This window comes from Tursiops truncatus, chromosome 5 (assembly GCF_011762595.2).
Source record: "Tursiops truncatus isolate mTurTru1 chromosome 5, mTurTru1.mat.Y, whole genome shotgun sequence".
In the NCBI taxonomy this organism is placed as follows: Eukaryota; Metazoa; Chordata; class Mammalia; order Artiodactyla; family Delphinidae; genus Tursiops; species Tursiops truncatus.
In genome coordinates, this window is record NC_047038.1 from 33,785,843 (window position 1) to 33,800,841 (window position 14,999).

Here is a 14,999-nt window from a genome sequence, read left to right on the forward strand (position 1 = left end):
CTCTTTTGGAGAAGTGGGTGTCTGAGAGCTGGGCTGGGGAGGGGATTAAGGTAGCGATTCAGACAGCACTAAGAGTAATCTCAGAGAGTGCATCCAAGGAGCAAAACTAAAATTGTGAGACAAGCAGGCTGTCCAAAGGGTCTGCTGCCCAGCCTCTGTGCTTTGTATAACTCCTGGGAGCAGTTTTCAGGTAGGAAGGCAGCCAGGCCCTGGATATTGAGGTAGAACCCAGATTTGAGGGGTCAAGACAGACACCAGGAATGTCCAACCAGGAACCTCAGATGAAAAGGCAGAAAATGGAAGCCTGAGAAATTCCCAGAACACGTGCTGAAGCTAGAGTCCCCTTTATATAAGACAGCAATGGACTCATTCTGGTGAGTAGGGAGCCATTTAAAATACAGCAAACTCCTAAGGAAAATAAAAATCATTCACTAAACTAAAATGTAGTAACTATAGCTTAAAATTCATAGGACATCAATTGGGCCATGGCCATCTTTCTGTTATATATAGATTTTCATGACATTATTTGAACAGTATTTGAACAGTATTTTTATTATCATTATGTACTTACACCCTCCTTCTCCCTTGTCCCCCTTCAGAGATACTTTGATCTGCTCCGTGTTCTCTCCTCACACATAAGCTTCTCTATCAGGGTTGATATCATAGTTTAAGCTATAGCAACTTCACTCAAGTAGGGGATAGGAGCAGGAAACTGATTCCCTGGGCCCTGTGGTCCCTTCCCTCCCTTGCCCCTTTGAAAAAAAAAAAACAGAACAAGTTAAAGTTTTGTCCTCTCTGATTCCCTGTCTTTCATGTTCTCCTATTCCAGGCCTCCCCTCACCCACTTTGGACACTGAGGGAGAGGGTTTTGGTAGGATGTCAATACGGTGTACTATAGGTCACATATATCACACAGAACAGTTGCCATCATGACACATAGACTTGCATGATAATACTTGTGGGCACCATTTTCCATCAAGGGGCTCTGCATACAGAGAGAGCTTGATATTGTTCTCCTCAAATTTATGGGCCCTCAATAAAGAAAATAAAGTATTTTCCATTTAAATTACTTTTTGTTATTTATGGCTTAAAATAAAACATGTAAATATATTTCTCAGGGGGAAGAGGTTCCATAAGGGTATTTATGGTATGATTACAATTTCACAAAATATTTGGGTATATCTGTATATACCTAGACAATAAACCAAAATATTTATAGTGCTTATTTCTAAGTGGTAAAGCTATAGGTGATTATTTTCTTCTATATATTTTTTCTAATGAAAATTACTTACAAAATTGCTGCCGTAAAGGGTGTCCAATTTTTTTTTTTTTTTTTTTTTTTTTTTTTTTTTTGCGGTACGCGGGACTCTCACTGTTGTGGTGTCTCCCGTTGTGGAGCACAGGCTCCGGACGCGCAGGCTCAGCGGCCATGGCTCGCCTAGCCGCTCCGCGGCATGTGGGATCTTCCCGGACCGGGGCACAAACCCGTGTTCCCTGCATCGGCAGGCGGACTCTCAACCACTGCACCACCAGGGAAGCCCAAGGGTATCCAAATTTTAACAGAAAATTCCAATTGAGCTCTTGTCAGTACAAAATTATTTGCCCTTTTTTCAGAAAACGCAAAATGTCAAGTATAATTCACACAATTAGATCAAATATGAGTGAATCCAAAATAAATACATATAACTTTCTTATTACATAGATGAAAATTGACTAATTCAAATATATATATATACATAAATAGAATACCCTTAGAGGGGTAAAAAGAAGCTGGTAATGGTGTTTGCCTCTAGAAAAGGAAACTAAATAGCTATAAGATGTTATCGTGTCCTTGAGATCTTTGGTATTTTTGTATTATGTGAATTTTACAAATAAAACAATAATTAAAAACTAACAAAAGTAAAAACATGTATTTAAATTTCTCTAACTATTATTTTCAATCACTTTTTGGTCCTTTCCTTACACATAAAATCATTTTCCATGGTTAGGTTAATTTACTCTGGTTTTGATTTAGTTTGACTTACTGCCAAAAATGTAGAGTCTCTTCTATAGCCCTATTTGGATAATAAATAATAGGACCAGTTTCCCACCAAATGTCTCAACACTGAATGTTGTGGATAATTTTTGCCTTCTTTGCAAAACCTCTCACAATGCTGTCACTAAAGAAGATGTAACTGCTGGATTTGACCTTGCTTTCAGTTAGGTGAAGTTTTGTTTATAGAAAAGCCTTGAAATTAAGATCAAGTTTTATAACTACAATGATCACAAAACAGGTGTTGGTCAAGCGCTGGGTCCAGACATTCATTTGTACCCTGATTCATTCATGCAAGTTCACTCAGAGCAGTGCTTTTCTCAGTTTTCAACTTCCTTCTTCCTGTATTCACTTTTATAAACTGACTTGTTTCTTCTGGGACTGAAAAGACATGGATCAGTTGCGTAGAAAGAAGACATGGAGGAAATACAACGCAGAAAAGACAGTCTTCTCAACAAGAGAAAAGACATCCATCAGATGACATCCCAAAGTCCCTTCCAGCCTAGCCTGTACATGTAAAATATTTAATTATGTTGCCTCTGGTTTAGCTAAGCACGGTTTGCAGACCATTTCCATGGTAACATGAAAACTGTATGTGTTAATTTCTAAATTTTGACACTAACTGATGACAGGTGGCTTGTGTGCAAAGCCCATGGTACTGAAATGCTTAGGAGGGAAGGAAGACATGAAAAACCTAATGAACAATGAAAAGGTGGTAAAGTTAACGAACTGGTGGCATAAATTAACTACCTCAGCACGCATATAAATGTTTATAAGAATCATCTGAATTCCTGAGCATTTATTTACTTAACCAAAGCTTCAAAGCATTAAGAAGTGGGGAAAAGGTTGATCAGACATGAGACCTTAGAAACCTCCCACTGATTGCTATTACATTAGTGGAGAGGACATACAGATTACTGAACTGAAGTTAAATTCCACGAGGAAGGCAGAGAGCACTGAAAGATAACTAAACAAAGGGAAGTGCCAGATGTGAAAAATCAAGAAGCTATAAGCAATCTCAATAGCATAATAAAGGAAATCTGAGTTAGAGTTACGAGAACGGTAATTCAAAGTATTGAGAGCCAAAGTTAAACATGCCCAATAAGTAAACGACATGTCACCATAATGGAAACATTTTATTTTACACGGTCTGAAACACCAATTCTTAGAATTGCTCCTAAGAGTTACATAGGAAGCAAAAATTAAGAAAGACAACAAAAGTGAAAACACAAAAAAATTAGAGAGCATACACAAGAGTATAGCTCAGCAATGGCATGTATATTGGTGACACCAGTTTAACGCACCAGTGTAGTAGATGGTGTAAAATTGAGAACCTTTTCATTCTGAATAAACATCTTATTCCATTTGATACAAAAATGGATTATGAATTCAAAGGGAGGTATTTTCTTATATATGTAGTCTTTTTTATATTGATCATTAACTCATCACAGGGACAGAATTTTGGTAAATTGTGCTTATTTTGAAACATGTCTTAATCACCTTTGCTTTTATACATATTAAATACTTCATATTCAACTTAAAAAGAGAAAGAAATAAAGATAGAGAATATAGATGACTCTTTTAGGATCAAGAGAGAGTTTGTGTTTTTGTTTTTTAAGATAGACAATGATGAGAAAGATCCAATAGGGAGAGTAAAATCAATTATGCAGGACAGAAAAAGGACACTGTCAGGACTAAAATTCTGGAGTAAGCTTGAGGGGATAGAATCCTGCATTAGTAGAGAAGTTTTCTGGCCAGGTTATATGGGTAGAGATGCAGGTAGTTTGGTAGACTTGGTGATGGAAGTGTGTGAACCTTCTTACTGCGTCTATTTTCCCAATGAAATGATGGAAAAGTGTGTTAGCTGAGAGTTCAAAGAAAAGAGGGAGTGTTTGAGATGCGAGGAGCAAGAAAAAGATGTGAAAGAATACTTTCAGAGACATTACTGGGAGGCCCACTTGAAGGAAATGGTCATGAATTTTAAGAGATTGGTTTAGCTGCATGGATAAAGGTAGAAAGTAGGCAGAAAATGGAACTTCATGGAGGGCAGGTGTTTTCAGGCAAGTAAATGGAAAGAGACCGAAAAGGGAATTGAGTTCATCTGCAAGGAGTGATTTTTAAAATGAAGGACCCATGGGAACTAAACCAGGTGTGGGCTTGATGAACATGTGAAAAGGCAGTGATGAGCTCAGTAGGGTGGAAGTCCTGGCGGCATCAGGAAATTGTCGGCTATAGCAGCGGGAGTGAGCTGAAAGAGAGGACATGGGGGTTAGAGAACGGTAAGCCTGGAATTCTGATTCTGAGGGTGTGAAGTTATTGATAATGATGGTTGTAGGATGTGGCCCTGGAACAAGTGGCTGAGATGGGGTTGAGGAAAGATCGCTGGATATAAACCAGTCAAATAACTGAGTGAGAGGCTGGGAGGCTGCGTCGATCATTTGCCTGAATGTTGAAATTACCAAAAATGGATGGCAAAATTAGGTAGAGAGAGAGAGAAGTTATGGAGACATGGAGCTAGGTTTACATTTTTTCAAAGATAGGAGTGACTGGTTAGGACTGTACCGTAAGGGAGGGTAGATAGTGGTAGAGTCTAAAGCCACGTGCATTTAAAATCAATATTTGAATAATTATGAATAATAATTACTCAAATAATTATAGATCTCTATTCTGGATATCTGCCAGAATAGAGGTTGCATCAGTGCAGCTAGTTTATATTAAATGAAAAACACACCAAAAATATTTTTATATATTTAGCAATGAAACTTGAGAGCAAATTGTTATCATGACCATGAATGTTATTCCTGCTTTTACAGAATTACTAAGAAATTTCCAGATTCAGAAAGTTGCCTTCTAACTTGAGAACTGCAAGAGGATTAAATCAGAATACTAATGAAGTGTTTGGAACAGGACCCAACAAATAGTAAGTACCTAATAAAAAGTCATGAGGGAAGAAAACTAAAGATGACTCCCTAGGAGGAAATATGCCAAGCCTGCTTTGTCACTTTTCTTTATACATTGTCCTAAACCAAACAAAGAAAAAAAAACCTTTTATATCAAAGGTCACCTTGATCTACACTGGTTTTCCCTGATTTGTAGACCAGACACTTTTTCTATTATTTCTGAGAAAAGTCTTGTGCTAAGAAATATAAACTTTGCTTCTGGATGTTGTAAGTACTGGGGAAAGATTGAATAATTGATGCTGGAACTATTGACTCACCATATTTTTATAATCATGGGGTACATGTTACGATGCCAAACCCAGAATCCACAAAGTTGGATATATCCGACCACTTAAACTTGGCAAAAACAAACGAATAAACCATAAAGAAGGTTTTGACTTTTTAACCTTAATCAAGGTTAGAAGGCAAAGGACAAACTGAGAAAATTAGCTTCAACATGCGGGGTTGAAAAAGAATATCCCTAATGTAAAAAGAGGTTTTATAAAACAGTAAGAAAAAGACAAGCCATAACTTTTTTAAAGGGCAGACATGGATATGAATAGGGATTAAACGAATAGAAATGGCTGATGAATATATAAGAAGGTATTTGTCAGAAGAAATCGAAGGCACCTGGTCTTCATTGTTGTTTGTAAAACCAATAATGCTCAGCTTTAAAGAGGCTGCAGAGAAGCACCCTCTCAAGCAATATTAATGGGAATGAAAATTAGAACAGTATCAAGTTTTTGGTTGTCAGTTGGCAATCTTTATCAAAATCCTAAATATGCATATCCTTTGACCTAGCAATTCCACTTCTAAGAATTTATTCTACGCAGATAAGGTGACGGTACCCAAAATATGTGTGTCTCTGCATCAGTAACAGTAGAAAACCATTGCAAAGTGTTAGAGGCCATGAAAAGATACACCCAACAGACTGCTGAATGAAACAAGTATGTTACAAAGTAGCATGTGTGGTTCTGATTACATTTATGTAAAAATATATATGTGTGTGTTGATATGTAAGTATCCAAACTGATGTCTGAAAGGATGTTCCCAACCATGTGAATAGCGATTATCTTTGAGTAGTGGAATTTCTGATCATTTTTACTTTATGTTTTTGTTTATGGTTTATGGTTTTTGTATATTGTTTGAATTGTATATGAGGACCACTTACCGCTCTAGTGACCATATATATATACACACACAAACATCCTTGTATCTTTACTCTAATTGCCTGAAAGAAATTCCCTGAAAAGGCCTTGATTAAAAAGGAGGAGAATGATTAACTTACAAACACCTCAAGTTTTGTCTGAGGACAGTCCTATCAAAGAGAAATTTTTTATCTTACATTCAGGTTAATTTCTGTGTTGAATTTTACTTAGCTAATAGTCATAAGTTTAATTGAGCTCTCAATGTAGGGGAGAAAAAAACCCCCACATTTTTCTCTTCTGAAACCTTGACTTCTTTGGATCAAATTAAGTGCGTTGTTCCTAAACTGCTAAAAACTCATTGCTCACATTTTGTTAGCAGTTCCACAGGAATCCAAGAAAGAACACATTGAAATTTCAAAATGGCAAAAACTGAGTTTCCTTTCCCCCATAGTTTAGAATACAGTTTCCTTGACTCTGGGTGTCCCTGTGTTGACAGAAGGCTGAGTCTGAGGATGCCTCTGCTAGCTCACACCCAGGGCCTCAGGGGAGGAGGCCCATCACTCCACCGTCGCTGTGGCAGAGAGTACCCTGATGCACTTGAGTGCCGATTTCATGGTGCTGGTGATCCTGTTTAGGATATGGGTGGCGGCAGGGGGGACCCTCAAAGTTGCATTTACCTGTTTGTTTCTCAAGGGCTGAACCACTTCTCGAATGCACAGGTCTAGATCATTGAGATAGTCTTTTTCTGTCTGTAACAGCTCCTTGATGATTTTCGAACGCTTTGCCATCATTCTCTGATGTTCCTTCTCCTGAGTTAGGGTCTCAGCCGTGGAACACCCAGCCTGTGAGGTCATCTTTTCTGTTAAATGAAAACATGTATGTGTGAGGCATTCTGTTGAGATTTCTGGTTCCTTCATTACAAACAACGCCACTGCAGGATTATTGTTAGCAAGGGAAAAGGCTTAGAGTGTCTTCACGTGTGTTCTTGGGAAGTGATGTGTGGAAGTTTCCCTTAAGGTTGGAATCCTATGAAACTATGAGAAGGAAGAGGTGTGAGAATGAATACTTCTAGCAGGTCAGTTAAAAAAATATTTGACATAGGGCTTTCCTGGTGGCGCAGTGGTTGAGAGTCCACCTGCTGATGCAGGGGACGCGGTTTTGTGCCCCGGTCTGGGAAGATCCCACATGCCGCGGAGCGGCTGGGCCCGTGAGCCATGGCCGCTGAGCCTGCGCGTCCGGAGCCTGTGCTCCGCAACGGGGAGAGGCCACAACAGTGAGAGGCCCGCGTACCGCAAAAAAAAAAAAAAAAAAAAAATTGACATGTCTAGTCTTTAAAATATCCCATTGCTACTATATTAGGTTATAAACCTGGTCTTCAGCTAGAGATAAAATGCATAAAATCATAGTTCAGAATTTCTTTTGGACACATTTAAGTCAAGGGAAGATTTTTAATTAGTAAGTGGAACACCTTCCAATTTTGTCTCTATTATTAAAAATAATTGCCCCTCATTCTCAGTGGGTGGTACACAAATCTCCATGAAAACAACTGTACCTGATTGAGATTCGTCTTTCAGTTCACAGTTAGAATCTCTGATGAGTGAGGCAGTGGTAGGTTAAACAAATTTCAACTAAGATTTTTCACAGCTCATCTTCAATGGGATGCATATCTTGTTATTTCAGAATACTTGAGCTGCCAAACGGAAATTTCTAATTAAAAAAATCACAGTGCTGAGGAGATGTTGAGATAAATGGGAAGCCTCACATGTAGCCAAGGTTTTATATAAAGTAAAATGTAAGAAAGCTAAATATCTTCAAGGATGAGCTTCCCCATGGTGATGTAAAATTTTGGAAGCCACAACTAGGTCACAGATGAAATCAGAGCAGTGACAGATAGTGGGGCAGTGTGTATGTGTGTGTGTAAATGGATTTGCTTCAAGCCTGATGTCATCACAAACTTAATTTTCATTGTAGCCTCTAGTTGCAGAAGTAATTTTATTTCCTTTGAAACTAATATGATTCTAGTAACTGATGTGTAAGACATCTCTAATGCTGACACTACTTCCTAAGGATGTAGAGCTTTACAAAAGGGCTTAGAAAGACTCTGTATGGGGGAAAAAGTGCACAGATCACACTTATGGAAGTGGAAATAAAGAGAGGATGTTCTCTTGGCTGACCCCAGAGCTAAGACAACTGGAGAAATACTATCATAGCAGAGTTAATGGTTCATGTAAAGAGACTGCCCCTAGAATGTGAAGAGACACTAAGAATAGTGAGCATTCCTCTGTCCCTGGCCCAGTCATTTCAGGAGTCCCGACAGAGGCTTCATAATCAAACCTCGGGAAGCATACTGTGGTGGTAATTCCAGCATTAGTTTGGAAGGTGCACTAGATTGGCCTTTGGAAAATCCTGACTTGCAGGTGAATATGCTTCTGGGTCATTTGCCTGGAAACTATTCTTCCTTCATCAGGAAAGAAGAAGGATTTGACCAATAGCACTTAACAGCACATGGTTTTACAAGGCTTAGGTCATTCAGTGCCAGAGAAATAATCTACATAAGTTATTGAAGAAGAGAATCATGTAAGGAGCCTTCATATCCTGATCTGTGTTATGAGAATTTGGGGGTTCTTCCTAATTTATGATACTTTTATTGGAAGGTATAAGAAGCCTGTCTCTCAGCACCCCAAATTCGACAGGAAGAGTTACAATTAGGCGTCACTATTATGAACTCTTCTGGATATAAAAGAGAAAGGCAGGTCACTGGCGAGGAGAGATGCAGTGAACAGGTTGTATTCACAAGTGGACCTTGTGACCTTTGGGAGCCTACCTTTGGCTGCTCCTTCTAAAAGGTTGGGGGCTGGAAGTCAGAGGGCAGAGAGGGGAATGACGGGGCTTCTCTTATCCTGGGATATATAAAACAGCTCACAGACAGAAACTTCAAACCAGTATGGATAGTATTCAATTATTATTTAATATTACCTCAAAAATAAAAGGGCACTGCTGAAAAAATGTTCTAACCGATGTCTGCTTTTCCAAGTTCTAAACATTTTGTGCCTTACAAATAAGGGGGGCCTAGCAAGGAGAAGGGAGTCTTTCCTGATCTTTGGCCAAGAAGTATTCCAAAAATACATTCTCAGGTTCTTTTTAGTTCTCAATTCCAGGACTCAATTACTACATCAATTTAACTTATTTTACAGATTTCTCCAGTTGCTGCACTTTAAATGTACAATATCAGATTTTATTAATTAAAAATTAGATTTTCCAATCCTGCTCAATATCTTGTTAGAAATCAAGTTAGGGGGTCACAGGGGTGGAAATAAAATGTCAGTCAAGATATTCAACTTCAGAAACTTCTCCCTTCAGGGATAAAAACCTGCTTAGAGAATTCAGAGTGGAGCAATCTTGAGAGCTACCTTTGTTTCTTCTTTTGACTCAAATTTATTGTGGGAACAAAGACTTCCGGTCATTTTCCGATTGTTTCCGGAAAACAATCATTTTCCCATCCGGTCTCTAAACACGGGTTCTGTTCGCATTTCTTAAACCAACAAACTCTCTGCAATGCATTGTGGACACAAGCTTTGTTTTTATAAGATCCTTCTCAACCTTTAAAACGTTTACATTTCAGTTACACTACGTTTTTACACGTAAAACTACTTGTAACACACGAATATGACCAATATAGATCACCCAAATCAGCAGTCAGCCATAATAATCTTTTATTTCTAGATAAAGCAACAGAGGAGCTAAGTATTTAGGAAAAAAGGAAAAATAAATCTTTAGGAATGACTATTTTCCAGTAGTTAGCATAAACTAAAAGACTGTGTCAAAACTAAAGGGAAATGGAGGCTAAAAGGACATTTAGATAGTTTTAACTGAAATATGCTACTGTGAATGAAAACGGTACCATGTAAGTGACCTCCCCTTGCCCAACCTCTTTCTTTTACCCTCGAGCTTTATTTTTCCAGCAGTGATGATAAATTTTCACTATTCTAGCTACAGATTTCATGAGTAACATATGTGGAAATTCCTGGCCAAGAAAGTTTATGTAAAAGGAGTTTGCTGCAGTTTGGGGAAAGGATAACCAGACTTAAGATCACCTCTGCCACTGTTCACAGAGAGAACTTGGTGGATTAAAAAAAAAAAAAGTACTTATTCTCACAGAGCCTCAGTTTCCTCATCTGTAAACTAGGAATGAAAACCATCACAGAGTTATCATAAAGACTGAATTAAATGAGCGACGGTATGTGGAAGCTCCTTAAGGTCTTTAAAACCACATAAATGTTAGTTATTTCCACAGACATGGGAATGACAGGGTTCTTTCTCTCAGCTCTTGAACTTTTCCGCCCCTTAGGGCAAACAGTTATGTCATTATTTTATAGTTATCAACTTGTCAAGAAAAATGCATGACTCCAAAGTGGGTGGACAGCTATGTTCAGATAGAAGAGGAAGAGAAGGAAAAATAGGGGCATCGCCCATGGAGGAAATTCAGAATAGAGCTGGTGATTGGAATCCTGGGTAGCTCTCCTGGGCTGGGAGTATGTGTGGGGAGAACCCTGGTCTTCTAGAGAGATGAAAAGGCACCTGAAGGTAAGGGCATGGCTGGGGAGGACTGATGACAGTCTTCACTGAGAGCCCATGTTTTGCTTAGAGTTGATGTGCACTCTTTCTGCTTTGCTGTTGTTGCTAGTGCTGCTGCTGTTTTGGGGTGGGTTTTAAGGAGAGGTAATTGATTTAATTCTATCAAGTTATAAAATTATATATATATTTCAAGGTTAAGTGCCTAGACTTTGCACCACACTTCCTGGATTCAAACTCCACCTCTAACATTAGGTATGTGACCTTGAACAAGGTATTTAACTCTTTGTGCATCCATTTCCTCATCTGTAAATTAAGGGTAATATTAGTAAAACCTTATAAAGTGATTGTGAAGATAAAATTAGTTAATGTTTGTTAAACACAACAGTGCTTGGAAGAATAGTAGATATTGTGTAAATGTTTGCTATTATTATTAGATGCAATTCCTGTTTATTAGCTGTAATATAATTTTCACTGTAGTTTTAGCTGCATTCCAGTTTAGTGTATAACCTTCCCAAAATATTTTCATGCACATATATATATACATATAGCAGTTAATTGTTTTTCTTTTTAACAACATATACCATATACACGTTCCTCTACAACTTGCTTTTTCAACTTTAGCATTATATGGTGGTAATTTTGTTTGGTAAGCATGTATATATATACAGATATCTTTATTTTTTACAATAGCAATATAGTTGTCAGACACTGCTATTTGCCTGTCCAATATCTATTCTCCCATTTGTCTTTTATAAATTGAACCCTGAATAGATAAAAATGCTTACTTCTTAGATTCTTTTTAAAACTATGTCTCATTTATGGCAAAAGAGAGATGTAAGCAAAAATCTGAGAGGGGTTTCAGGAGTCTGTAAAAAGGCAAACTTGGTTGGGATGCCCCTCCTTCCATCCTTCACCCCTTATGTTTCTTGCCTCTTTTTTATTGCCCGGAATGTGGATGTGAATCCTGAAGGTGCAGCAGCCATGCTGGAACCATGAAGTACTAACCACAAAGATTAAGACCTATACACAATGGATGGCAGTGTATGGAAAGATGCAAAGAGCCTCCTTACTCCTAGACTTCTTGAATGAGACACATAAATTTCCATGTGTTAAGCCACATTTTTCTGTTGTTTTTAGGAAAGTTTATTAGTATATGACAGAGATTTTGGTATCTAGAAATTTAAGTGCTGCAAATAATGCAACCTGTAATGTGAAAGTGGCCTAGTGGGAGAGGAAGGATACCAGGAAGACATTTGTAGTCTGGAGAGTTGGTGATCATTACCATCCAGTGGCAAAATATTTGGTAAATCTATATTACCTCATACTAAGGCATATAATTAGAGGAAATGGTAGAAAAAATCAAAATGTTGGCATGCTCTGATTCTTCCTTGCCACGTTCAGCAAAAGCATACAAATGAGATATGAACTCAGACCATGGCTAGGCAATCTATAAGGAGAGATAAAAGAAAACACCTAAAAAAGATATTCTGCTGGTGGCCTGTAATTTAAACAGGTTGAAAGCCCCAAAATTGGATTGAAACTGCCAACCTCAAAGGGAAGCCCAAGAGAGAGCTTTAGCAGGAGATAAGACTGGTGCCTCAGGGCTTCCTCTTCCTTGAAGAGTTTTCTGTCATTCCAGAGAGGGAAAGCACACCAGCCTGGATAAATTTGAGTGGTGTCTGAAAGACTACCAGTGGCCATCAGGCTAAGGGCTTTCTATTAACATCAAATCCCACCTTGCATGAGCCTCAGCTGTGAGTCTGATTCGTTGATATCTGCTAATGTCCTGTTGCATGTCTTCATGGAGAAACTTCTGGGCTTCAGAAAATATCTCTGGATATCAGTGGCCTTCATATCTAGACGTTAGTGGTCCTGACTTCCCTTTCCACTATTGATACACTTTCTCCTGGTTTCTATAATCTGGATTCTTGCTCACTGTAGTAGGCAGAAAATGGACCCCCAAGGATGTCTACACCTTAATCCTTGCAACCTGTGAATATGTGGCCTCACACGGCAAAGGAGACTTTGCTGATGTGATTAAGGTCACAGACTTTGGGATGGGGAGATTATCCTGATGGACCCAATCTAATCACATTAGCCCTTAAAAGCAGAAGAGAACACAAGGAGAGGTGAAGACTGAGAGGGACCTGACCCACCCCTGCTGGTTTTGAAGATGGAGGAAGAGGGACTAAGGGCTAAGGAATGCGGGTGGCCCTTAGAAGCTGAGAACATCCTTTGGTTGATAGCCAGCAAGGAAATAGGTACCAACAACCTAAAGAGTGAGGAAAGGCTTCCCCCCTCAAACCTCCAGAAAGGAGCACAGCTCTACTGACCCCTTACTTTCAGCTGTGAGACTCTAAGCAGAAACTCGGCCGCTCTGGACTTCTGACCGACAGAAACTGAGATAATACATATGTGTTAGTTTAAACCACTAAATTTGTGGTGATTTGTTACAGAGGCAATAGGAAACCAATATCCCCACATAATCTAATCCCTAAAAGATCATGGTCATTGTTCAGACTGGTCGTCTTAAGAACTTGAACTACATGTAAGTTTCCTCCCACCTTTCAGTGTTCCTTAAGGAATCTTCCCAAGCTACTAGTCCAAGATTGCCTGTGCCACAATAGTTTGAGTTTCAGTAGTGAAATAAACATGAGATTGTCAGTTAGACTTTTTCTTTCAATATAGTTTTTTTCATCTTTATCTAACATCTTGGTTTCCAGTACAGGCCAGAAGAATCACACTTGGAGGATAGGTACAAGATTGTACAAAAGTTTTCAGTTAGAGAGACATCAATAATAAACCAGATAGTCCTTGTGTTCTAATGCATTATTGTCTTGAATTCAGTTTAATAGTTTCCCTAAGCAGCCACACAATAGCTCAAGTGGTAGTTCCAGCTGTGGCAGTGGCTCTGAAGGTCATGGAAGTGACAACAGCAAAGAGAAGAAATAAATGACTATAGAAGAAAGGCACAGGTATATTTCACCAGTCAAGCTGGGATTCATTTTTCAATATTTGTGTATATTTCACAAATCATGAAAAATGAATCCCAGCTTGACTGGTAGAGATTCAGAGACATTTAAAAACACCAGATAAAACATTTAAAAATATTTTAAATGAATGAATAAGGCTTCAAAAATGTGTAAAAAATTCTCTGAGGGCTGGAGTAAACTTTAAGTGCAGTCCAAGGAATTAAGTGAAGTTAAAACCACCAAATACCCTGGAGACATCTACAGACACTGGTGTCCTAAGAGGATGAGAACTTCGTGTGTCCACAACGAGGAGACAGGACACGGTGGAGATGAGATCTGGGCTAGGTTTCTGAGCAGTGGGGAACCTGATTAGAGAAATAGCATAAAGCCAGGAACAGAAAGGAAACACACTCAGGAAAAGGTGAACTAGTTCAGTACAAATAATGCTCCAAAGGGAGAGACATCAGTAAAAATTGTCTCAGCCATACCTCTGGGTGATGATAAAAAAAAAAAAAGGGAGGCAGGAGCGAAGGTTCCCTAATAGTTCAGGGACAATAATTGGCTCTCATATGGGTTTGGGGCCTGGATTCATTGAACATTTCACAAATGATTATTAAGGGCCTACTATGAGCCTGAAAGTGTTCTAGGAGCTGAGGATACAGCAGTTTAAAAAATATTGAAAAAAAAATCCCTTTTCTCATGGAGATTAAATTTTAGTGGGGAAAGAAGAATATAAATAAGTTATTTAGTATACTAAAAGGTAATAATTGGTATGGTAAAAAAAAAACACAGCAATGAGGGCCTCTAGGAAATGCCCAAAAGGTATGCAATTTTAAATTAGATGGTGGGGAAATTTTCTAATTAAGCAAACACTTGAAAGGAGACAGAGAGTCATGCAGGTGTCTGGGGTACATAGTTTTCCTCAGAGGAACCAGCCAGTGGAAAGCTTTAAGGTGAGAGTGTGCATGCCCTGTTCAAGGATCAGGAAGGAGGCTGGTGTGACTGAGGTGGGTAGATAGCTGGGAGGGAGTAGGAGAGATTAGAGGAGAGGGCAGCCTTGCAAGTATTTTAAACATTTAAACATCTTTGTAGTGATGCAGAAAAGGTAAAGGCATTGGAGTAATTTAGATGTTTTTCAATTAAGAATGCATGTTAACATTTCAAGAACAATCATCACAATAATAGAAATAGTATGTAAATTTTCAAAACCAGTAGAGGCAAAAATGTAATGAGGAAAAAAGTAATTCAAAAGAAGAAAAGAGAAAGACAAATATAAGGTACATCCAGATATATGAGCAATTATAATAAATCAAATAGCCAGATTATCAAGTTG

The 14,999-nt window shown here is 38.5% G+C and overlaps 1 protein-coding gene across 1 annotated transcript in view; it reads right to left on the reverse strand.

Annotated features, from left to right (window-relative positions):
* Positions 1-14,999, reverse strand: part of ARHGEF38 (Rho guanine nucleotide exchange factor 38) — a 154,369-nt gene that overhangs the window by 107,876 nt on the left and 31,494 nt on the right. Inside the window, exon 2 of the mRNA XM_019927755.3 lies at positions 6,797-6,978. Coding sequence (XP_019783314.1) covers positions 6,797-6,978 — 182 coding nt within the window. The remainder of the gene's footprint in view (positions 1-6,796; positions 6,979-14,999) is intronic.